This window comes from Salmo trutta, chromosome 10, assembly GCF_901001165.1.
Source record: "Salmo trutta chromosome 10, fSalTru1.1, whole genome shotgun sequence".
Taxonomy (NCBI): Eukaryota; Metazoa; Chordata; class Actinopteri; order Salmoniformes; family Salmonidae; genus Salmo; species Salmo trutta.
In genome coordinates, this window is record NC_042966.1 from 17,875,997 (window position 1) to 17,902,500 (window position 26,504).

At 46.9% G+C, this 26,504-nt stretch overlaps 1 protein-coding gene across 12 annotated transcripts in view; it reads left to right on the forward strand.

The window, feature by feature from the left end:
• The window catches only part of cacna1g (calcium channel, voltage-dependent, T type, alpha 1G subunit), a 351,444-nt gene that overhangs the window by 320,223 nt on the left and 4,717 nt on the right, over positions 1 to 26,504 (forward strand). For 7 of the 12 annotated variants that reach the window (XM_029764702.1, XM_029764694.1, XM_029764692.1 and 4 more), the window contains 10 exons: positions 8,250 to 8,401; positions 9,241 to 9,350; positions 15,433 to 15,566; positions 16,980 to 17,050; positions 18,186 to 18,264; positions 18,573 to 18,694; positions 18,781 to 19,206; positions 22,725 to 22,868; positions 24,429 to 24,551; positions 26,129 to 26,348. In XM_029764702.1, the coding sequence (XP_029620562.1) occupies positions 8,250 to 8,401; positions 9,241 to 9,350; positions 15,433 to 15,566; positions 16,980 to 17,050; positions 18,186 to 18,264; positions 18,573 to 18,694; positions 18,781 to 19,206; positions 22,725 to 22,868; positions 24,429 to 24,551; positions 26,129 to 26,348 (1,581 nt within the window). The remainder of the gene's footprint in view (positions 1 to 8,249; positions 8,402 to 9,240; positions 9,351 to 15,432; positions 15,567 to 16,979; positions 17,051 to 18,185; positions 18,265 to 18,572; positions 18,695 to 18,780; positions 19,207 to 22,724; positions 22,869 to 24,428; positions 24,552 to 26,128; positions 26,349 to 26,504) is intronic. The other 5 variants (XM_029764695.1, XM_029764693.1, XM_029764697.1 and 2 more) reach the window with 3 other exon arrangements.

Consider the following 26,504-nt stretch of genomic DNA (forward strand, 5'->3'; position numbering starts at 1 on the left):
GACGGAGACAGAAGGAGAGAGATACTTGAAAGAGAAAGAGTGAGTGAGGATGGGAGAAGTTGTCAGCGGGGTGCTGTCTGTAATGTGGCAGCCAGGAACGGTGTATCCTTTCTTTCCCCCACACAGAGAGAGAGAGAGAGAGTGAGAGAGAGTGAGAGAGAGGAGAGAGAGAGAAACAAAGACAAAGGGGAAACAGAGAAAATGTGAGAGAGGGAGAGAGAGAGAGAGAGAGGAGAGAGAGAGAAACAAAGACAAAGGGGAAACAGAGAAAATGTGAGAGAGGGAGAGAGAGAGGGAGAGAGAGAGAGAATGTAGCTTTGAGTGTTCTTTACATAGCTCAGCTCAGGGAGTGAATGTGTCACTGTAACAGATGGCCTCTAACTCTCCCAGGCTCACAGCCCAAAGAGATAAACGCTTTACTCAGACCTGCTCTGTGTGGGTCATGTCCCAGAAGATGGCTTTCCCTCTCTCTGTGTTTGTCTTCAAAAACTGCTACTAAAGTAGGATTTGGCCATTTTCTGTCCTAGCTAACAGCATCCGTTGCCTGTTGATTTATTGATGGCACAGCCTATTGTGCTGTATCACTTTATCAGGTATTAATATATAATGTCCTACTTCAGCACACCTTTTACTAATAATTATGATAGGGTGTAAAAATAAATATACATACATGATGAGAGTAATTGTATTGTAGCCCATTTAATTATTATGTTCACCTTCAGGGGGAGAAACAAGACTATTTAACATGTTTTACCCCTAAACTATGATGTCAGCGACGCACTGAACAGTAAATGGCTAGGACAATAGTGTCAACTCCTCCCCCTGTCATCAATACTGATCATTCACACACGCACATGCACACACAGACACAGACACACACACACACCGCGGCAGCCAGCTCTATCTAGGTCAGTGCTAACAGAGATGGATCTAACGGAAGTTTTCCATCCCTCTTCTTCTCCCTCCTTTATATTCCCCTGATGTAGGAATGCAGTTAATAACACTAGACCATTAGAGAGATGGAAGGAGAGAGAGAGAGAGAGAGAGAGAGGTTGAGAGAGAGAGAGAGAGAGAGAGAGAGAGAGGTTGAGAGAGAGAGAGAGGTTGAGAGAGAGAGAGAGAGGTTGAGAGAGAGAGGTTGAGAGAGAGAGGTTGAGAGAGAGAGAGGTTGAGACAGAGAGAGAGAGAGAGAGAGAGAGAGAGAGAGAGAGAGAGAGAGAGAGAGAGAGAGAGAGAGAGAGAGAGAGAGAGAGAGAGAGAGAGAGAGAGAGAGAGAGAGAGAGAGAGAGAGAGAGAGAGAGAGAGAGGAGAAGAGAGAGAGAGAGAGAGAGAGAGAGAGGAGAGGAGAGAGAGAGATAGAGAGAGAGAGAGAGAGAGAGAGAGAGAGAGAGAGAGAGAGAGAGAGAGAGAGGGAGGGAGAGAATGCAAAAAAATTATAGTAAGATGAGATGGACAGGACGTGAGGGGCGGGCTAAAGGTAGGAAAGGTGGAGGGAGATAGGGAGAGCAAGAGAAGGGTGAGAAAGTGAGAGAGAGAAATAGAAGTGAGAGAAATGGCTGGATTCAATCTGTATCGCAGAAGAATCGCGGAAGATCCGCGTAAAAATGTGAAGGTCATTTCCAATTGAGCCGACATGTGTAGCGTTTACCGTGAATGCAGTCTCCGCGAACACGGGAAAGTTGCCTTTTAAATTTCAATCGAGCTATAACGTGGATCAGCCCAAAGTATAAACAGTTCCTCTTTGATAAGACCTGTGCCAGTTAGTGATTGAAACGTCCTCCTCTACAGATTAATTTTGTCAGGAAGTTCTCAGGATGTGGGTGGGGGATAAATGCTTCATGCCACCGGCTAGGTGTTGGTAGCAGAGTTAAGTGTAGTGTTAGAGGACTTTAAATATTTAATCACTTTCATTACCTAAGGTGTAGATGTAACCCCACCAATGCTCGCACCGATACACCTCTTAGCCTAACATAACCAGACAGTTGTGCTTAGCATCAGTTACCTAGCCTAGATTTGTCCAGCCTAACTAGCTAATCAATATGTATCCCTGCAGTGGCCTGATGCTGTTAGGTGAATGAGCCTGTAGCAGTAGAAGGTCCTTGTATTATAAGTAGTGCTAGTGGGTTTTAGGAAAGTGTGTGAGGGTATGAATGTTTCATGGTTGGAGGTGTAAGAATTAGTGCTTCTAAAGTGTGCTGGCACATTGCCTTTGAGCTCTGCTTAGGATATGTTAGATAACGACAAGAGATCCACTGAATGTAACTGGGTAAAGAAAAGGTGTGTGTGTGCATTATGTACTTGCGTGTGAAACCTATGAATCTGTGCGTGTGTGTTAGCAGGTGTGTGCGTGTGTGTCCTACAGCCCAAGCTAACAGTGAAGGAGGCTGGTTAACATGTGGTGTACCAGCAGTCGGACAGATGTACTGCTACCCAGGTGGTAGATCAAGCCAATCAGAAAACTGGGGATTATTGGACAGTCAAAGACATGCATGTGCCAGTGGTAGAATATTACATGATTAGTGTCGGGTAGGAAGAAAGAGGTGATGTGGTGGTCCTTTAAAACAGCACTCCTCATTTGCTGATTCCTGGGTCTTGGCAAACGTAACTGCCACTTAGCTGTACACCATATTTAATGCTACAAGGTACTTAAAGCGGCAATCAGCAGTTGAAACAAAGCCTTCTCTCCACCCCTATTTCGGTAAAAAGCTGAGGGATGGGGCCAGAAAAATGTAACCACTCTCAAATGTATATACAGAGCTATGGATGCGAGGACTGACCATCTATGATATCAAAATTATAGTTCTAATTGCTTTATTTACAAACATTGGAGTAAAACAAGTGTATATTTTGGATTCTGATGGGCTACAAAAGTGGAACTAAGCTCATGAAGCATTTATAAGTTATTTCATTCAAAAATCAATGGGTACATATTGTTCATTTTTAAGTCCAAAAATGGATGTAGCCACTGCAGATTGCCCCTTTAAAGGATTTAGCCCCGACTTTACCAGACTATGATACAGGGGTAATAGTTGTGTTTGAATTAGACTTGGACTTTCCCATAGAGGGTAGAAGGGGGGAAATGTGCTGTCTACTGTATTGCTGAAACGCTGAAATCTCATTGGTCTGTTTCTTATATGCTTATATTCTCATTCGCCCATCATCACTCTCTCGCCCTGTTAACCCCGCCTTCCACTCACTGCTGTCCAATTGCCTACCTTCGCCATTCCAGTCTCCATTCCAATTGGTCCATCCTGCTCAAGTCAGACTCAGAAAGAAGTGTGTGTCAGTCTACCATGTGTACCAGCACAACTCGTGTGTGTCTTTGTGTGTCTATGTATGTGTGTGAGTGAGTGTGTGTTTGTATTTGTGCATTTTTGCGTGTTTGTGTGCGTGTATGAATTACCATGCCCTGTCATTGTGAATGATGTCATGTTACCATTTCTCTTTCTTCTGGGCTCCTCAAACTGCTCTGTTGCTCCTCTTTTCTCACAATCCTCAACTTCTCTTTTCAGTTCCGTTTTTGTTTCTTCTTTTTGTCATTGGTGCTGAATAGGGGAGCAGTGCATTTTGGGAAATCCAGCCGATTCTTTTCTGATTTACTTGTTTATTTTGTATCTAACCTTATGACTCAATGTTTGCTGGCTCTAAAATGTAAATCATTAATACATCATTGAATTCAATGTAGTTTCACTTGACGTTAACCCCTTCCCCATAATATGAGCTTGTGCTGTAATCAACCAGCACTACCTGTTGACCCAGCACACATTGACTCTTAATATGAACCACTCCATTGACCATAAAGGGCAGGCGTAGAATCAGTCACAACACCTACCAAGGTATAACCTTAATAATGATATTGGTACTGGGATTTTTTAAAACTGCTTTACCACCACATCATCTTGACCTTTGACCTGAAACAGGAGATTATCCTGGCCGTAACATTGTGACTGATCTTACTGCCTCTGGCCTGTTCTTCCTTTCACAGACATTGTTTTACCATCCAAAGCTCAAAGACTATCCTCCTTTTCTCAAGCCCCCCTTCAATCATCTTTCTACCACAAGCCCCAGTTTCACCTGACCAATCATCAAAAGCATCACATGTGCATCGTAGAGATTTAAACCACATTTAAACAACTTTCACATCCCAATAGTACCAAGGTTACTCTACAACAATCCATGATATGGTACCATCTACAGCTTGGTTGAAAATGAACATAGCACCCTATAGGTCCTTTCATGGTATCCATCACATCGCTCCACTGAGTTATGAACCCCCACACACACACATCCAATCAATCCAAACCTCTATACACTGCATGTGCAAACCAACTCAACCAAAGCTACTTCATGTTCAAACCCATACACACACATTCAACCCAACCAAAGCTCCTTCAAGTTCAAATCCATACACACACATTCAACCCAACCAAAGCTCCTTCAAGTTCAAACCCATACACACATATTCAACCCAACCTGACCAAAGCTACTTCAAACCCATACACACACATCCAATCCAACCAGACCTTTCAAACCCATACACTATACATACATTCACTCCAATCCAATCAAAGCCCACTCACACTGTGACAGTGAACCCATTGTGCTGTGCTGTGGTGTATACACTCCCTCGCCACATGACCAGGGACTTCAGTGTGTCTGTATTTCCCAACCCGAGCCTCGTCTTCCTGAAGTTACTGAGTGTGGCTCAGTCCAAAAATAACTCCTAGTTCCTCACCCTAACCTTTATACCCTCACTTTGTAGACTTCAAAGAATCAGGTGGGTATAGGTAATGTGGGGCAAGGGGTTAAGAGGTTGTTTTTGGACCAGGTTTTAGTATTGCTTTGGTGTTCTTTGCTAACTAACTGCTCCTTTCTTTTTCAGTCAGATGATCTTTGATGCTTCACCAGTGCTTTCAGCCAAAGGGGTCTTAGATCTCCAAGAGTAACATATCATCATGTGTCATATGTATGATATGTTACCTGAACCACATCATTCCCTCTTGAAGGGTTAAAGTATAACTACCTTTTGGCTAAATACTCACACGGGGCACCAACATGTAGGGTACTGAATAATCTTCACATGAGGCACCAACATGTTAGGTACTCAATTATCCTCAAACGGGGCATCAACATGTAGGGTACTCAATAATCCTCATACAAGGCACCAACATGTGGGGTACTCAATTATCCTCACATGGGGCACCAACATGTAGGGTACTGAATAATCTTCACACGAGGCACCAACATGTTAGGTACTCAATTATCCTCAAACGGGGCATCAACATGTAGGGTACTCAATAATCCTCATACGAGGCACCAACATGTGGGGTACTCAATTATCCTCAAATGGGGCACCAATATGTAGGGTACTCAATAATCCTCACATGGAGCACCAACATGTAGGGTACTCAATAATCCTCATACGGGGCACCAACATGTAGGGTACTCAATAATTCTCACACAGGGCACCAACATGTAGGTTACTCAATAATACTCACACGGGGCACCAACACGGACATTCTGTTGAACATGCTGCATGCTAGTCATTCAGCAGATCCTCTTATCCCAATTAGTGGACTACATAGGTCTAAGGCCCGTAGGTTGATTGATGGGATGTGGGTCGGGATGATGTTTATGTTATGTTTGTGAATGTAATGTTTCTATTTGTGTGAGCGAGAGAGAGAGAGAGAGAGGAGAAAAAGGGACAGAGAAAGATGACTGTGCTGACTGTTCTTCACTATCATCTTGTTAATGTTCTCTTTTTCCCAGAAGAGTAGACCTGAATATGCCCTCACATCCCCACAGAGCACACAAACACACACAGGCACACTGTGCACATACAAACATACACTCACACACTTTTGAAAGTCTTTAAAGCTGATTTGGCAAAAGCTAATATGGACGTTAGGTTGACTCATTGGTTTGGCATGATATCACAGTGTCAGTCTGTTCCAGTGAATCTAAAGTCAGATCCATTCTCTGAGTGCTGCTCAGCTCTTTCTTCTTCTGGAAAGAGAGAGGGGGAGTGAGAGTTTGGGAGTAGTGGAGGTATAATTTGGCCCTCTCTACTCTCACCTCTCCTACCTCCCCGAGCGAGAGCTGGGCCTGAGCCATTGGGGAAAAGGTTCTACTCTCTTGTTTTCCCTCTCTCGCTCTCTTATTCTTCCTCTCCCTTTCTCAGGAAAGGGAGAGGAAGGGAAAGGTCCGTCAGGGAAAGGTCCGTCTCTCTCATTCTCTCTCTCCTTCTCCCTCTCTTGATGCAACGTTTTAAACCTATGAGAGTTTTGCACTTACAAAACTGCTTTAGATTGCTTTAAAAAAACACAGTCAGCCATTGAAATGTCTAATACATTATTTGGACAGTCCTCTCAAGATACAGCAATGGATGCTCAATACACTATACTAACAGTTACATTTATCGAGCCTCTAGTGAGGCCCATTAAAATAAAGTGTTAGGCCCTGCAGCAAAACTGCAGAAGCTAAGCATTTTCCCAGGAAGTTTCACTGCCACAACATTTGCGCCATTGGGTTTACTGCCAATAATACATGCACTGCTATAACGTATAATGGGTCTGCATTTTGTACAATAAATGTACGATAAAGCAATAGCCCAGGTAGACACCGAACAAGAGAGAGCCTCACACTCAAGTAGATGTATGATGAAGAGGACAGAGGAGAAGAGGTGACAATGGACAATACAGTGAATACACGAAAACACACACACACACAAACACAAACACACGTACCCCGTAAGGAGTTTTAGACAGCTGCTGCAGCAGCCACCTGGGCTAATTGGCAAGAGGGTGAGTTGAACAGCACCTGGGGGAATCACGCTGTGTGTGTGTGTGTGTTTCCATTCTGGCCTGTCGCTGACTCCTCCTCTACTTCATATGTCCTCTCTCTCTCTTTCACTGATGGACAGAGACTGATAGAGAGACTCTCCTCCCCCTTACTCCTCTTTCCTCTGTCCTTTATGGATGGATGGATAAAGGGAGGACAGATGAGAGAAACAGGTGTGAAACTGTAAATGATATACTGAACTGTAAAATCAACTGTCCTTTTTGTTGTGTACAGCATGTCCCACTGGGCACACACTGGTTGAATCAACGTTGTTTCTAGGGCCGGGACGATACCTGTATCGCGATACTTGTTAGCGTCTTGGCATGGAAACAAAACCCAAAGCAGATTTAACTTCTTTAGGTAAACAGCCTTAATGTTGGAAAAAACATTGTTATCTTGACAAACAGTCACATTTATTTATTTTCCAATCTATAGCACACACTATTTTACATACAGATGTTTTTCAAATAATTTTTGCCATGGAAAAAGTATTGCAATACTGGTATCGTCCCGGCTCTAATTTGTGTTCATGCCATTTCAATGAAATAACATTGAACCAATGTGGAATAGACGTTGAATTGACATCTGTGCCTAGTAGGGTCTTTATGAGAGAGAAGGAAAGGAAGAGAAGGAGGTAGAGAAAAGATACAGCAAGAGTGAAAAAGCGAGAAAAAGCTGCATTGAAAAAGACAGCATAAATTAACCATTCACTACCTGCTCCCTACAGCCTCACAATGCACCAAAATAGCCTCCCTCCTCCACAGCCACAGTCTCTTCTACACACACACACACACACACACACACACACACACACACACACACACACACACACACACACACACACACACACACACACACACACACACACACACACACACACACACACACCACTTTGGGCGTTGGCGATGCTGTTTATTTCCGTTCATGCTCTCTCAGAGGAGACTACATTTGAATAATTGTTGATCAGAGGAGAGCACCTCTGATTTGATTAGTCATGACTGGCAGCCACAGGGGACCTGGGCCCAGGAACACTGTGCTTCTCTCGCTTTCTCTCCCTAGTTTTCACTCATTCTCTCTTTCCAAGATCTCTGTGTCTTCCTGTACCTCTTTCCTCTCCTTTCCTCTCCTTGTATACCTCTCTTTCCATGTACCTTTGCTACTCTCTCTCACTCCATCTGTTTTTCATTTGCGTCTCTATCTTCTGTAATTATGTGATATATATGTCAGTATGGGTGTGTATGTTTTTCTTTAACTAACACTATTATATCTCTTGAGACCTGCGGGCTGGCATCCACCTCTCGAAACCTTTCACCCACAATGTCCAGTACACTACTCCCTATCTCACTCTATGACCCCCCCACCCCGCCTACCTCCCTGTCCTCCCCTCTCTTACTCCCCCCTTCCAACAGAAGCTCAGAGTAAGCCTTACTACTCGGATTACTCCCCCACTCGTCTCCTCATCCACAAGATGTGCACCTCCCAGTATCTGGACCTCTTCATTACCATTGTCATCGCACTCAATGTCATCACCATGGCGATGGAACACTACCAGCAGCCAAAGGTAGGACTTGAGCAATGATGGGGTTTGTAGTTTTAAGGTAGTGGATTTGAAGTCTGTTAGTTATCACCATGGCCCCTCAGAAAGCACTGACAAAGATTCCCATGACAGCCTAGTTTGTATTCATTCCACATAGTCCAACATCATTACTCTGGGATTTGTAGTTTGTTTTTCTGCACAAACAGATTTGAGAAAAGTTATTTCAATTCTTCAGGGGATTTTCTCCACATTACATAAAGTAATACAAACAATTCATGAACTAAACTCCCACGTAAATTATGTCTCAATGAATTGTCATTGTTTATTATCAGCCGAAAGGTGATTCGTGATGAAAACAGCTTGAGTTTTCCGATGAAATTACCATGTGTCCGGAAAGGTTATGCATGAGATATAGATATAGAGAACAGAGAAATAGAGAAAAGGAGAGACAGTAATAGAGAGAGATGAGGGTGGTAGAGAGAGAGAGAGAGAGAGAGAGAGAGAGAGAGAGAGAGAGATGTGGTAAGGGTGGCCAGAGGAGATCAGAGCAGAGTCAGTAAATCCCTATAGAGTTACTTGTCTGATCTTCTCACAACATGCCTACTTGGAAAAGGTCACTTTTTACATTGAGATGGGTATCGTGAATTCCCCCAGGCTACAAGACACTTTTATACCGACAGTCTTTTCAAAAAGAAGCAGAGAGAGGGAGAGAAGGGAGAGAGAGGGAGATGGTAGGGTGTTGAAAATGCCCGACTCTGGGAAAATGTTTACTTTGGGAGAGTAAGACGTCAGAGAGAGACCATATATACAGTAGCTATAACTTGTGGAATTCTGTACTACTAACCATGCCTCCCTCCCTCCAGGAGTTGGACGAGGCGCTGAAGATCTGTAACTACATCTTCACCATCGTCTTCGTCCTGGAGTCTGTCTTCAAGCTGGTGGCCTTTGGCTTCCGACGTTTCTTCAAGGACAGGTCAGAGGTCACACTTTGCCTCAGAGTAGGAGTGCTAATCTAGGATCAGTTTTACTTTTTAGAGCAAAACTGTCTCGTATTTGGACATGGGAGATGCTTTGTGAATATGGGCCCAGATATGTTCAGGTGAAGCAGAGATGGTGTGTGTGAGTTAGTGTGCTGTGGAAAGGTGCAGTGGTGGATTACTCTCTCTCAGTTAGGCCTTTATGAATACAAACTGCCTCGTTAAACACACTGCCTCAGATTATATCATAGCTTTAAAATCCTTGGCTTCCAACTGAACAGCACAAAGACAAACACACACACGCAACCACACACAAGAGCATGTACACACACACGTGCGGCCGTGTACACGCACGCAAACACACACAGGACTACGTACACACACACACACAGTCACTGTACACTCAGTGCCGACAGTGTGAGTTTGCAGTGGACCTTGTAACCAAGAGGCCTATGATATCCTCTGTCGTTGCCAGATTAGACCATTATCCCCCGGCTGAGATCCAGAGTGTCACATCACACACACACACACACACACACACACACACACACACACACACACACACACACACACACACACACACACACACACACACACACACACACACACACACACACACACACACACACACACACACACACACACACAGAGGCAACCAGGTCCCCCAGAGGTCCAATTGAAAATGTCATTGTGTTTAAAGGGATCTGAGTAGTTAGACACTGACGTGACGAAGAAACTATCGAGTGGCGTCGGACCCTGCCCTCAGAGAACACACATACACACACACTGGACCCTGCCCTCAGAGAACACACATACACACACACTGGACCCTGGCAGATTAAGAAATGTTGAAATATATGATGAATTGGCAGACACGCTCAACGATGGCAGGGGGCTTAGGAGTTAGACCACGACACACAAACACACCCACTCACACACATTTCTGATGGAGCAGAAGTGGAAAAAATACATTTACTCTGCTTACACACATTGTGTTCTCATCACCCTGTTTCCAAGACAGAACAGTTCTGCTCAACTTGGAACAGCAAGTTGAGCAGAACTGGGGGGAACAGAGGATTAAATACACGACAAGTAATGAGGGAAATGTAAACCAGATGTGTGGGAAAACAAGACAAAACAAATGGAAAATGAAAAGTGGATTGGCGATGGCTAGAAGACCGGTGACGTCGACCGCCGAATGCCGCCCGAACAAGGAGAGGAACCGACTTCGGCGGAAGTCGTGACAGTACCCCCCCTTGAAGCGCGGCTCCAGCAGCATGCCGACACCAGCCTCGGGGACGACCCGGAGGGCGATGTGCAGGGCGATCCGGACGGAGAAGTTGGAACTCCTGCAGCATTGAAGGGTCCAACAGGTCCTCCACCAGAACCCAGCATCTCTCCTCCGGACCGTACTCCTCCCAGTCCACGAAGTACTGAAGGCCCCTCGCCCGACGCCTCGAATCCAGTATGGAGCGAACGGAGTACGCCGGGGCCCCCTCGATGTCCAGAGGGGCCGGAGGAACCTCCCGCACCTCAGACTCCTGGAGCGGGCCAGCAACCACCGGCCTGAGGAGAGACACATGGAACAAGGGGTTAATACGGTAATCGGGAGGAAGCTGTAACCTGTAACTCACCTCGTTCAGTCTCCTCAGGACTTTAAATGGCCCCACAAACCACGGACCCAGCTTCCGGCAGGGCAGGCGGAGGGGCAGGTTTTGGGTCGAGAGCCAGACCCGGTCCGGGGCCTCACTGCGGTGACGGTCTGCGCTGGCTTTCTGGCAAAGCACAGCGGACTGAAGGTGAACATGGGCGGCGTCCCATGTCTCCTCCGCGCGCCGGAACCAGTCATCCCCCACAGGAGCCTCGGTCTGACTCTGATGCCAAGGAGCCAGAACCGGCTGACACCCCAGTACACACTGGAAGGGGGAGAGGTTAGTGGAGGAGTGGCAGAGCGAGTTCTGGGCCATCTCTGCCCAGGGCATGAACGCCGCCCACTCCCCCGGCAGGTCCTGGCAATAAGACCTCAGAAACCTACCCACATCCTGGTTAAGTCTTTCCACCTGCCCGTTACTCTCGGGTGAAAACCAGAGGTAAGGCTGATCGAGACCCCCAGACGTTCCATGAACGCCCTCCAGACCCTCGAAGTGAACTGGGGACCCCGATCAGACACTATGTCCTCAGGCACCCCATAGTGCCTGAAGACGTGTGTAAACAAGGCCTCCGCAGTCTGTAGGGCTTAGGGAGACCGGGCAGAAGAGGAGACGGCAGGACTTAGAACAACGGTCCACAACGACCAGGATCGTGGTGTTACCCTGTGAGGGAGGAAGATCTGTAAGGAAATCCACCGACAAGTGCGACCAAGGCCGTTGTGGAAAGGGTAAGGGGTGTAGCTTACCTCTGGGCAGGTGCCTAGCAGCCTTACACTGGGCACACACCGAGCAGGAGGAAACATAAACCCTCACGTCCTTAGCCAAAGTGGGCCACCAGCACTTCCCAGTCAGACAGCGCACCGTCCAACCGATGCCTGGATGACCAGAGGAGGGTGACGTGTGGGCCCAATAGGTCAGCCGGTCACGGACCACAGACAGAACATACAGACGCCCAGCGGAACACTGGAGGGGAGTGGGCTCGGCACGTAGCGCCTGCTCAGTGTCCGCGTCCAGCTCCCACACTACCGGCACCACCAGGCAGGAGGCCGGGAGTATGGGGGTGGGATCCATGGGCCGCTCCTCTGTGTCATACAACTGGGACAGGGCGTCTGCCTTCACGTTCTGGGAACCTGGTCTGTAAGAAAGGGTGAAAACAAAACGGGTGAAAAACATGGCCCACCTTGCCTGGCGAGGGTTCAGTCTCCTCGCTGCCCGGATGTACTCCAGATTGCGGTGGTCAGTCCAGATGAGATAAGGGTGTTTAGCCCCCTCAAGCCAATGTCTCCACACCTTCAAAGCCTTGACAACAGCCAACAGCTTCCGGTCCCCCATGTCATAGTTTCGCTCTGCAGGGCTGAGCATCCTCGAGAAGAATGGACAGGCGCGCAGCTTTGGTGGCATACCCGAGTGCTGATTGAGCACGGCTCCTATCCCAGCCTCGGACGCGTCCACTTCCACTATGAACGCCAAAGAGGGATCCGGATGGGCCAGCAGGAGAGCCGAGGTAAACAGAGCCCTCAGGTGACCAAAAGCCCTGTCCGCCTCAGCCAACCACTGCAAAAGTACTGGTCCCCCCTTCAGCAGTGAGGTAATGGGAGCCACTACCTGACCAAAACCCTGGATAAACCACCGGTGGTAATTGGCAAACCATAGAAACCGCTGCACCTCCTTTACCGTGGCGGGAATTGGCCAATTACGCACGGCTGAAATGCGGTCACTCTCCATCTCCACCCCTGAGGTGGAAATGCGGTACCCTAGGAAGGAGACGGACTGTTGGAAGAACAGGCATTTCTCAGCCTTGACGTACAGGTCATGCTCCAACAGGCAACCAAGCACCCTGCACACCAGGGACACATGCTCGGCAAGTGTAGCGGAGTATATCAGAATGCCATCAATATACACCACTACACCCTGCCCGTGCAGGTCCCTGAAAATCTTGTCTACAAAGGCTTGGAAGACTGATGGAGCATTCATCAACCCGTACGGCATGATGAGGTACTCATAATGCCCTGAGGTCATACTGAACTCCGTCTTCCACTCGTCTCCCTCCCGGATACACACCAGGTTGTAAGCGCTCCTGAGATCTAGTTTGGTGAAGAAGCGTGCCCCGTGCATTGACTCAATCGCAGTGGCGAAAAGAGGTAGCGGGTAACTGTACCTCACCGTGATCTGATTAAGGCCTCGATAGTCAATACACGGGCGCCGACCTCCCTCCTTCTTCTTCACAAAAAAGAAACTCGAGGAGCCGGGTGAAGTGGAGGACCAAATGTACCCCTGACGCAGGGATTCAGAGACATTTGTTTCCATAGCCCTCGTCTTCGCTTGTGACAGGGGATACACGTGACTCCTGGGAAGTGCAGCGTCTACCAGGAGATTTATCGCACAATCACCCCGTCGATGGGGTGGTAATTGAGTCGCCTTCTTTTTGGAGAAGGCGAGAGCCAAATCGGCATATTCGGGGGGAATGCGCACGGTGGAGACCTGGTCTGGACTTTCCACCGTAGTAGCACCAACGGAAACCGCTAAACACCTCCCCGAGCACTCTTGCGACCACCCCGGAAACAGTGGGGTCATGACAAGCTAACCAGGGTAGGCCTAGCACCACGGGAAATGCAGGAGTCATTGAGGAAGAGACTGATTCTCTTAGTGTGACCACAATATGTCACCATGCCCAGAGGAGCGGTGGCCTCCCTAATCAACCCTGACCCTAATGGTCGACTGTCTAAGGCATGAACTGGGAAGGGCATAGCCACTGGAACGATGGGGATCCCTAAACTATGGGTGAATGATCTGTCTATAAAATTCCCAGCCGCGCCTGGATCAACGAGCGCCGTATGCTGGGAATGCGGGGAAAACTCAGGAAAAGTAACAAATAAAAACATGTGTGCAACAGAGGGCTCTGGGTGAGAATGGTGCCTTCTCACCGGGGTGACGCCAGAGTGCCCTGCCTGCTGCCTCGACTCCCAGAGGGACCAATCCGGCACCGACCGGCAGTGTGACCTCTGCGGCCACAGATGGTGCATGAGACAGAACCTCCTCCGGTCTCCCTGAGCGCAGCCCCGCCCAGCTCCATGGTCATCGGAGCGGTGGGGCTGGGGGATGGAACCGACAGACCCCGCTCTGGACGTCCGCGGATAGCCTGCAGGTTATCCAGCCGAATGGACAGGTCCACCAGCTGGTCGAAGGTGAGGGTGGTGTCCCTGCAGGCCAACTCTCGACGGATGTTGCAGCGATAGTGGTCGATCAGGGCCCTGTCGTTCCATCCCGCGCCGGCGGCCAGGGTCCGAAAGTCCATTGCGAACTCCTGGGCGCTCTTCGTCCCCTGCCTCAGATGGAAGAGGCGTTCACCCGCCGCTCTACCCTCGGGCGGGTGGTCAAAGACTGCCCGGAAGCAGCGGGTGAAATCCTCGAAATGGTCCAACGCTGCATCTCCTTCTCCCCACACGGCGTTGGCCCACTCCAGGGCTTTCCCCGAGAGGCACGAGACGAGGGCGGACACCTTCTCACGGCCTGAAGGAGCCGGGTGGATGGTTGCCAGGTAGAGATCTAGCTGCAACAGGAAACCCTGGCAGCCTGCAGCTGTCCCGTCGTACTCCCGGGGAAGGGCGAGACGAATCCCACTGCGACCGGGTGAAGGGGGGGTGAGTAGTGGAGACCCTGGTTGTGCTGGTGGAGGCGCTGGGGGAACTCCTTGTCTCTCCCAGTGGTCCATGGTTTGGACCACGCGGTCCATGGCGGCGCCGAGATGGTGGAGCATTGCCGCGTGCTCTTGGACGCGCTCCTCGACCCCTATACCAGGGGCACCTGCTCCTGCTGACTCCATATTGTGGGTTTGAAATTATGTCAGGGGGTGAGTGTAGCTGGTGCATGGGAGTCAGGCGCAGGAGAGCAGAGATGAGTGAACAAAGCACTTTTCTGAGGCAATCATAATAACAGAACGCAACCGCGTCACAAAATGAATGCCCAAAGAACAGGAGAGGCAGCACAAAGCACAAAAATAACAAAGTACAAAGTACCAGCTGCCACAAAGCACGGGTGTAAAACAAAACCCGGCGCAAACTAGCCGGAAACGTGCCCACCTGACAATAAACAATTTCACACACAAACATGGGGGGAACAGAGGGTTAAATACACGACAAGTAATGAGGGAAATGTAAACCAGGTGTGTGGGAAAACAAGACAAAACAAATGGAAAATGAAAGGTGGATCGGCGATGGCTAGAAGACCGGTGACGTTGACCGCCGAACGCTGCCCGAACAAGGAGAGGAACCGACTTGGGCGGAAGTCGTGACATGGGGTTTGTTATATCTACAATAATCACGGTGGGAAAGTGTATCGGTGATTTGGGCTCACCTTTGGGTAAAGCGACCCATAGTATGCACACATGTCATTGGTGCGTGTATAACATGCCCTTTATGTGTGTGTGTAGGTGGAACCAGCTGGACCTGGCCATAGTGTTGTTGTCCATCATGGGCATCACTCTGGAGGAGATTGAGGTCAACGCATCCCTGCCCATCAACCCTACTATCATCAGAATCATGAGAGTGCTAAGGATAGCACGAGGTACACACACACACACACACACACACACACACACACACACACACACACACACACACACACACACACACACACATAGACTCACAGGAGGCTGCTGAGGGGAGGATGGTTCATAATAATGTCTGGAATGAAGCTAATGGAATGGTACCAAACACATGGAAACCATCTGTTTGATGTACTTGATATCATTCCACTTATTCTGCTCCAGCCATTACCACAGCCCATCCTCCCCAATTAAGGTGCCACCAACCTCCTGTGATAAACATACATACATTCTTTCTATCTCTTCTTCTCTCTTTATTTTTTTATCTCTCTCTGTCTCTTTCTCCACACACACACACACACACACACATACACACACACACACACACACACACACACACACACACACACACACACACACACACACACACACACACACACACACACACACACACACACACACACACACACACACACAAACAAACTAAATGTGCCTCCTGTACTGTCCTGCTGTTTTAATATGGGTTGTAAAGCAGCAGTAGGTATCCCAGGGACTCCCCTCTTTGTCATTTTTGTGTGGCGGGTCGTAGAGCTTCCCTGGTGAGGTGCAATGAGACCAGATGGCACTCGGAACAAAGTCATCTCACAAAAACAGGACAGAGATGGGGAGAGAGGGGCTCCAGGAGGCAGACTGGGAGACAGACTGGAGAGAGGAAGAATAGAGGAAAGAGAAGTGTATGGAAAGAAAAGAGGAAGAGCAGAGGAACATAGAAGCAGTAAGAGGCAGCACTGCTCATCTGCTTCTCTCGGATTACTGCTCGATAGAGCAGGAGAGGAAAGATAGCAGAGAGGGTAAGCTGATTACTGTCTTTGTAAAGACAGGAGGGCAAGATTAGAGAGAATGGAGGGAAGAGACAGAGTTAGAAGGGTAAAGAGAATGTATTTAGAGAGGCAGAAGGAAAGCATGGCCGCTCATCGCCTTTGGGCTGATTACTGTTTAAAGAAAGAAGAGGGCAACTTGTGAAAGAGAGGAGGATGACAGGAAGAGGTAGAGGATGAGGAGAGGTCGAAGAAAGGAGTGAATGATGAGATAGGGATGAGGGAGGTAGAGGTGCTCATCTCTTCAGTCTGATGACTGTGTGTGTAATGAAAGAGCTAGCGGTGGGAGTCGTCATAGATTTTTATCACACAGGACCCTAAGGGTGTGCGTGTGTGTTTAATTAAAGTTGTGGCCGTCCTCCACTGTTACCAACGGCAATTAACCCTGCCTCATCCGTCACTGCCCTGTCAGTGACATCATCAGACTGCGACCCCAGACATCATCACAGAGTGCAACCTCGGTTAGTATCTCACGGAATATGTTTTACCCACAGTTATTCCCAAATATCATTATTTTCTCTCTCGCTGTGTGTGTGTGTGTGTGTGTGTCCTCAGTGCTGAAGCTACTGAAGATGGCAGTGGGGATGAGAGCGTTGCTGGACACTGTCATGCAGGCTCTGCCTCAGGTAAAGTACAGTAGAGGTACTACCACCAGATCACTATGCATGTTCTTCCGGTCTAAGACATTTAGCCTTATCACATTTAGCCTTTCCATTGGGTTTATGGTTGCATCAGCCATTTTACTTACGCCCATCCAATTCCATTACTAATCTTTCTCACCTTCTACTATAATAAGGATCTCTCTCCATGTTTCTTCCAGGGTACTCCTATGGAGCTACAGCTGCACCAATTAGCTGGGTGTTTCTGATGCACCGATAGAGAGGGAGAAAGGGAAGAACTACTCCCAAGAATAGGTAGAAGGGGGGAAAAAGTTTTGAAAGAGGAGAGAGATAGATAAGAAACAGCGAAATAGAAAGGAAGAGAGAGGATGTGAGGAAAGGCTGCAAGATGCTGTCGCTGCCAATTCTCTCTAAAACTCAGATTGGAGGGAGGGAGGGAGGAAGGGAGGGAGAGAGAGAGGATGAAGATAAAGTGATGAGAGATAGAGCAGAGTGAGGGTACATGTTGAGCTGCAGGCTACAGTGTTAAATCCTTCAGAGCTTGTCATATCTACATAATTAATAATGATAATAACTTACACATTTTTTGGGTCAGCTGAGATTAGCTTTGGAGTACATTCTAAAGCTGTAGGCTTACTGTACCCGACCTGGGCATAAACCCTCTACCTCTCTATTGCCTTATCTCAATTCACTCTGGGGTTGTTCCACGAAATGAGTGTATTTTGCATCCCTTTGACATTTTAAGTAGAAATTGTGCACCGTTAATGAATTGTAAAGGCCTGTTCTATTCAATAAAGTGCCCTTTAATGTCGACCACATGGTTAATTCAGTCAATCTGAAATCCGTGCCCCCTCTGTGACTTCTAGGATGATTTTAACCCACTTGGCCCCAAAATGTCTCCACGTTTTCACCATCAATGCAAAGCCCTAGTTATTTTGTTGCTTTGACAAAGCCATTTCTGAAGATTATTATTTACTAGTGATTTATTTGTCTCTCACCTCATTTTAAGGTCAACCCTGTAACGTGAACTGAACTCTTGTTGTAAAATATTGAAACTATAACTTTAGTTATAGTTTCAAGCAGGTGGGCTGGTCCTACTCTCTCCTCTCCTCTGTCTCATCCCTCTCTCGTCTTTCTGCAGGTGGGGAATCTGGGTCTTCTCTTCATGCTGCTCTTCTTTATCTTCGCAGCACTGGGAGTGGAACTGTTTGGTGATCTCAGTAAGGACACCACACACACACACACACACACACACACACACACACACACACACACACACACACACACACACAGCTGCTCTGGGTATAAAATGTTCTCTGCTGCCGCTTAATTCACATTAGGTCTTAATTGCTTTCTTTTGATTCCTTTGTTGAAATAATTGATTGATTTCACTAATTGTGGCTTTTAGCTTCCAGATAAATATAATTATTTCACCGTGATTATGATTTAATTGGAAAGCTCTGTTACGTCGGAACACACACACCCCAAGCTCTCTCGTTTTCCCTCTCCTTCTCTCTGTCTCTATCAGTTTGTGATGAGCTGCACCCGTGTGAGGGCTTGGGACGCTACGCTACGTTTAAGAACTTTGGCATGGCCTTCCTGTTGCTGTTCAGAGTTTCCACAGGAGACAACTGGAACGGCATTATGAAGGTGAGACTGGGCCACCATTTTGTATGCAGTGTCTGTGTTGTGTCTCTTTCTTCATGTGTTCATCCACATATGTATGTCCCCTCCAGGACACCCTGCGAGACTGTCAACAGGAGAATGCAGGCACCTGTTACAACACGGTGGTCTCTCCTATCTACTTTGTCTCCTTTGTGCTGACTGCCCAGTTTGTCCTGGTCAACGTGGTCATAGCCGTCCTCATGAAGCACCTGGAGGAGAGCAACAAAGAGGCCAAGGAGGAGGCAGAGCTGGAGGCTGAACTAGAGCTGGAGCTCCAGCATGGAGGAAGGGGAGGGGGAGGCAGTGGGAGATCACCCCAGCTAAGCCCTCTGGCCCTGGGCATGGAGGAGGGATCTGGGGGCTCACCCTGGAGGTCTCCAGAGAGGGAGATCCAGAGGAGGGGCAATGTGATGGATTCTCCCTCAGCAGATATCACTAGAAGAGACTCCATACACATCAGCACTGATCCTCCGCTAAGCCTGGAGCCACCACTAGAGGTGAGTGTGGTTGACTGACACCTGGGTGTGTGTGTGTGTGTGTGTGTGTGTGTGTGTGTGTGTGTGTGTGTGTGTGTGTGTGTGTGTAATGGTGGGGTTTGGAATTCTTCCTATCCCTGGTTCAGGGGGAAACAGGAATTAGCATTGAGGAGCTACAGTAGAATCTGCAGACAGATGCTTTTGTCCATAACTGTAGAACTCCTGAATGAGTTTCCCTCTCTTGTATATGTGTGTTTGTCTGCTTGTATATTAACCTTTATTTAAACAGGGAGTCATGCTGAGACCACAGTCTCTTTCGCAGATGGGCCCTGCGTGAACACATCAATAAACAACAACAATTGTGCTATACATATCTATATACACATCGATTACACAATACATGAAAAGCAAACACAAAACACGAAAAGCAAAACACAATCAATAATATGAAACAAACACATTCTTCAGAAAAAAGACTCTCACATCTGCCTGAATTGCCCTAGAGCAGCTCCCCCCCCAAGTTTTCAGAGAAAAAAATGTAAATGTTATTTATATATACAGTACCAGTCAAAAGTTTGGACACACCGACTCATTCAAGGATATGCTGAGCAATTGTTGGCTGCTTTTCCTTCACTCTGCAGTCCAACTCATCCCAAACCATCTCAGTTGGGTTGAGGTCGGGTGATTGTGGAGGCCAGGTCATCTGATGCAGCACTCCATCACTCTCTTTGGTCAAATAGCCCTTACACAGCCTGCAGGTGTGTTTTGGGCCATTGTCCTGTTGAAAAACAAATGATATTCCCACTAAGCGCAAACTAAATGGGATGGCGTATCGCTGCAGAATGCTGTGGTAGCGATGCTGGTTAAGTGAGCCTTGAATTCTAAATATATAACTGACAGTGTCACCATCAAAGCACCCCCACACCATCACACCTCCTCCTCCATGCTTTACGGTGGGAACCACACATGCAGAGATAATCCGTTCACCTACTCTGCGTCTCACAAAGACACAGCGGTTGGAATCAAAAATCTCAAATTTGGACTCATCAGACCAAAGGACAGATTTCCACCGTCTAATGACCATTGCTTGTGTTTCTTGGCCCAAACAAGTCTCCTCTTCTTATTGGTAATGGTTTCTTTGCAGCAATTCCACCATGATGGCCTGATTCACGTAGTCTCCTCTGAACAGTTGATGTTGGGATGTGTCTGTTACTTGAACTCTGTGAAGCATTTATTTGGGCTACAATCTGAGGCTGGTAACTCTAATGAACTTATCCTCTGCAGCAGAGGTAACTCTTCCTTTCCTGTGTTGGTTCTCATGAGAGCCAATTTCATCATAGTGCTTGATGGTTTTTGTGACTGCACATGAAGAAACTTTCAATGTTCTTGACATTTTCCAGATTGACTGACCTTCATGTCTTAAAGTAATGATGGACTGTCATTTCTCTTTGCTTATTTGATGAGCTGTTCTTGCCATAATATGGACTTGTTCTCTTACCAAATAGGGCTATCTTCTGTACACCACCCCTACCTTGTCACAACACAACTGATTGGCTCAAACGCATTAAGAATGAAAGAGATTCCACAAATTCACTTTTAACAAGGCACACATGTTAATTGAAATTCATTCCAGGTGACTACCTCATGAAGCTGGTTGAGAGAATGCCAAGAGTGTGCAAAGCTGTCATCAAGGCAAAGGTTGGCTACTTTGAAGAATCTCAAATTAACTTTTTTGGTTACTACATGATTCCATGTGTTATTTAATAGTTTTGATGTCTTCACTATTATTCTCCAATGTGGAAAATAGTAAAACAATTAAGAAAAACCCTTGAATGAGTAGATGTGTCCAAACTTTTGACTGGTACTGTATATATTTTATTTTACATTTGTATATGGACATAAAAGACTGTAAAAACACCAGGGAATCTGCTCCAAGTGATTTTAATTTTGGAAGTCTGTTCCCAAGTATTACCTTGCATGATAGAAAGAGACATGCGATCTTAAACAAATGTAAGCAAGGTTTGAAATGATTATATCTGTTTGGGCTTCTTGCAGCCAATTTGCGGTCTACAAACTATCTTTAATTATGTTCCGGTTCCCCGACCATCCGCTCAAGAAAAAAACAGCCCACGGCTGAATCTATTTGATGATCGCTCCACTAGAGGTACCAACTACACCAACTTTAAGGACTTTTGGAAATCATTCCACATGAGCTGCAAAATAACTAAAAGCAGATTTACCTGACTGAGTGGAGATTGAAGGGATTACCAGGGTTAGACATCCCTTGAGTCCAGGTCTGGTAACTTATAAAGCTCAGGGCGGCAGGGTAGCCTAGTGGTTAGGGCGTTGGGCTAGTAACCGAAAGGTTGCAAGTTCGGATCCCCGAGGTACAAATCTGTTGTTCTGCCCCTGAACAACCCACTGTTCCTAGGCTGTTGTTGAAAATAAGAAGTTGTTCTTAACTGCCTTGCCGAGTTAAATAAAACAGGGTAACAATTGTTAGCTTTTTGATTTGTTATGAACCCCGTTAGCTGACGCCAATGGCGACAGCTAGTGTTACTGGGGTCCGACACATGAAAAAGACATTACAGACAAAATACTTTATAATTTGCATACATTTAAAAATATTAACATGTAGTGTGTGTGTGCACCTATCAGTTACACATACATGTCAGTACATACACACAACAATGAGATAGGTATGATGGACGTTTATGCAACAGGGCTTTATAGACAAAAATAGTGCATTGCATCGATCTACGAGACTTCAAAGAGGACCAGCTTACTTTCGGATACAAAATGCAATGATGTGTACTGAACCTTTTTCCCGTAATAAAGTTGCGTATGTGTATCAGTCCCAGTAGACTAGTGCCAGCCGTAGGTCACTGTAATGCCATGGGAAAGACAGGACACAGCCGTATGTTGTTTACTAGACTGCTATTTCCAGCCAACAGGCCTTTTTATAGTGACTAGAGGTTGGGCTGTATCATTCTTCTGATGTTATCTCTCTCTCCTCTCTGTCATCCCTCGCTGGCAGAAACATGTGTGGTTAAACTCCAATCTGTTTCCTCTCCCTCTTGGGTTGAGAGTGGAGTTTTAGTAGTGTTTTACTGCCCCCTTCTGGTTTGGTGAAGGAACTTTCAGTATTTAGGAACATGACGCGATTGCGAGTATTGGTTCTGTGTAGACCAGACGTAGGTTAACAACCTGATGCATGTCCTGAAGCATGTGCAAACACCACCTGCGTTTTATTCTCTGTATGTGTTCTACCACACCTGACCTTGTTGTCTTCGCTCACTTCCTTCCTCCTTCTGCTCCCTTTTTCCCTGTCCGTCTTTCTTTCTGTGTCTCCTCTCTATTTCTGTCTACGTTTCTGTCTTTTCTTCTCTCTTTCTGTCCCCTCGTCTGTCTGTCTGTCTGTCTGTCTGTCTGTCTGTCTGTCTGTCTGTCTGTCTGTCTGTCTGTCTGTCTGTCTGTCTGTCTGTCTGTCTGTCTGCCGGTCTCTCTCTCGGTCTCTGTCTCTCAATGTCCATCTGTAGCGAAGAGCGATGTTTGACTCGGTCTCCTCGGTGATCCAGGGTTCGATGGAGGGAGAGTTGAGTCTGATGGACAACCTGTCAGGGTCAATATGTCACTACTACGCCCTGCCCCCACTACCCAGCAAGCACTGCAGTGACAAGAAGGTCAATGAACTCGCCTGCGCAACCCTGTCATTCTTCCGCCTCAGCCGATCACTCACCCACACACCCATGCTGAAGTCTTCTCTCTGCCTCAATCTATGGCACACACCCTCCTCTTAACTCTAACTCAACCCTTTTCCCCCTCCTGTTTCTCTTACTACACTCAACTCTCTCACCTCTAACTGTGTGTTCCCATTTCTCTCTAATTCCCTGTGTGTTCCTTGGCCAATAATATTATTAGAAATGTGGTCACCCTCCAATATCCCTCTCTCAGCTTGGCTGTATAGGGTAATGATATAGTAGTATACCTACCACACACACACACACACACACACACACACACACACACACACACACACACACACACACACACACACACACACACACACACACACACACACACACACACACACACACACACACACACACACACACACACACACACACACACACACACACACACACACACTTGGCTTTGAGCTTTGAAAACGAACCACCCATTGGATTGAGCACCAACTAATGATAATAATTTGACTCCGCTGCCAAGCTGGCTGGACACACACACACACACACACCGTACGTGATAATTTCCCGAACATTGAGCGATGTATCACTGTTGAATTATGCATCTGAATGTCTCCTTTTCCCCATTCAGGAAAAAACGATTCAGCCAATCACATTAGCATTGCTAAACAGTGTCTGCTAAAGCTTTTAAAAAGGATTGAGGGTAACGTAATGCCGCAGCAGTAATAGCCTCACTGCCTCTCCCTCTCTGTCTGATTCTGAAAAGTTAGCAGAAATCTCTTCCAGGCGCCCACTCAGTCTCTGCCAGTTAGGACCCCTGGCCCTGTCTGCACGGCTGGCCCAGTCTTTTGCCTGTCAAAAAGCATTTCCTCAATTCATTCTCCCGGTTAGGGGTGAGTGAGGGAGGGAAGTCAGAAACAGTAAGCGTTTAGCAGAGCAAGCTCTGAGAGTTTGACCCCTTCCAAGATGGTGCTCAGTGTTGTGAAACTATGCTAGCTATACTAGGGTTGCATTACATGAAGTCTGTTTATGTTCCCAGCTCATCCTGTGTCAATTACTCTTCATAAAAAGTTGAACCTTTCAATATCATATATAATAGACCATTTTGTGGTTTGTCTGTGTGATGTTATATTGCTGTGTATTTGTCATCTATATGGATGGATGTTGTTTAATTAACTGTTGGTCAGTATATTTACTTGAACTGTTGTTTGTCATATCTGTTTGTCTGAAATTAGGTTTATATGTCTGTGTGTGTTGGTTTGTGTGTGATTTATCCATGTATCTGTTGATATGTCTGTTGTTGATTCAATCTTAGGTGTTAGGTGTTGTGTGGGATTGTTTGCTATATCTACAGTATGTAATTGTGTGTTGTTACAGCACATGCTGTCTGATGTCTTGTCACGTCTGTGCTATGCATGTCATCAGATTGTGGGATGTGTGTCATGCCACTGTCTGTTTGTGTGATTAGTCGGATTGTGTGTGTGTGTGTGCGTGTGTGTGTCTTCTCTGCTCACCGGGCCTTGTTTGTTCTCTATCTAGATCCCTCTAGCGGAGATGGAAGCTCTCTCTCTGACCTCCGACAAATCCTGGTCCCTAGCTCTCACCGACGACTCCACCCCTGATGATATTAACCCTCTCTTACTAACCAGTCTGGAGTCCAACGTACTGACAGTTCCTCTCTCTCTCTTAATCCCATCGCCTCCTCTTCCTCTGCTGTCTCTTGTAGCTTAGCCTTTCCCAAGGGAGCTTCCGAACTCAGCTGGCCCCTCCAGTCTCACTCTCTCTGGGGTACTGGCTATAGGTTGGAGGTTACCTTCTGGATGTCAGTTAGGCAACACTATATAAACACTATATAGAGATGTCTAAAGAAACCAATGAATTTTGCATGTAATGACACTATTGTAATTTGGTAATCAAGCAACTTGAACACTAATTGAGTGGCAGAGATAGGGTAGAGAGGGACACGAGGTGAAGCTACTCCCTCTACACTACTTCAGTTCTAATTAGTCTCCTCACAATGTCCTTTACGGTGGCTCAGAGAGGACATCTCTGCTCTCAGCTCTCTGAGTTTCCCCCACGCACCGTAGCTAATTGAGAGTTATCGGGAAACAGTCTGGGATAATTTATGACCAATTTACCCTCGTTAGCTTGAGAGTCGTTCTCTCTCCATTGCATGTCAGACACAGAGCGGTGGCGACGTACAACCTTGCCACTCATCACAAGGGCGTTGAACTTATCAATCAGGTTGTATCGTAGCGTGTGATGAATGTAATAGCTGTGTCGGGATTTTCCAAACCCAGTACATGCATCACACAGAGACATTAATGATTTCAAATTAATCATAGAACTGGAGGTAAAACACAGAGAGATGTGAGCAGGACACACACATGAGTTTGGAAGACCCTGGAGATTTTTTTAACCATCCGCTCTTCTCCCTCGCTCTCTCTCTTTCTCTCTCTTTTTCATTCCACCTTTCTAGCCTGGTGTCTGTCCGTTCCAGTCCAGTCCAGTAGACTAGTGCGCCTGCTCGCCTGCCCGTACCTCTTTTTCTCTTGTGTTTTCTCTCTTTTTGTCTCTCTCTCTCTCTCTCTCTCATCTTTCTCTGTCTCTCTGTCTTCCTCTATTTCTTTCTTTTGTCTCTGTCGTCTCTCTTTTTTCCCTGTTTGCTTTATGTGTCCTCTCTCTCTCTCTCTCTCTCTCTCTCGCTCTTTCGCTCTCTCTTTTGTACTGTCCTCTGTGTTATAAACAATGTGACAAGTGAATGTAGTGCCACTCCGATCTCTGTAGTTAGTAGCTGTGGGTTAGATATGTTGTCTGCTAGCCAAGGACATAGCAGGGCACTGGCCTAGCTTGCATTTTCTGGCTCTCAGAACCCAGGGGTAGAATAAACTACCTGCTCTAAAGCTGTGGCCTAAATGATAAGCGATTACAGCAAAAAGCTCAAGCATACAAATGCTCCATTCATTTGTCTTGCTACAATAAAGACATAGACAATGTGGTTTCAGTTAGTTTCAGTAACTCTGAGCCCAGAGCCAGGTCTGTGCCAGTCTCCTCTCTGCCACTAGTGCAATGATGCCGTCTGTCTGGTCTGTCGCTCAGTGTGCCAACAATTACTTCCTTCATGTGTTTATGTGTGGAGTGTGTGGAGTGTGTGTGAGTGTGTGAAGTCTCTGCAAAAGACCCGTGGTCAGACCTCCAAGTAGGTCCAGAAAGAGGCTGACTGTTTCTCTGTCCCCCAGGTGGAGTTACTTGATCCTGAGGAGCCGTTGGAGGACAACCTGTTGAGTGTACGGAAGTCAGCGGTGGGCCGCACCCACTCCCTACCCAACGACAGCTACATGTTCCTGCCTCTGGAGCCCTTCGGACCCCCAGGAGCCAGCCTGGCTCCTGGCTTAGCTCCAGTACTGACACAAGCTACAGGGCCACAGCACATAGAGGCACTTAACAGGGCCCTGTCAGGTACAGTACAGAAACTCCCTCTACACACCGACATTGTTTACACACACACACACAGACAGACACACACAAACAAACACACACACAGAAACACACACACACACACATAGTAACCTTTCCCCTTGATCAAAGTGAATGCTGTCAGGAAAACCACCTACT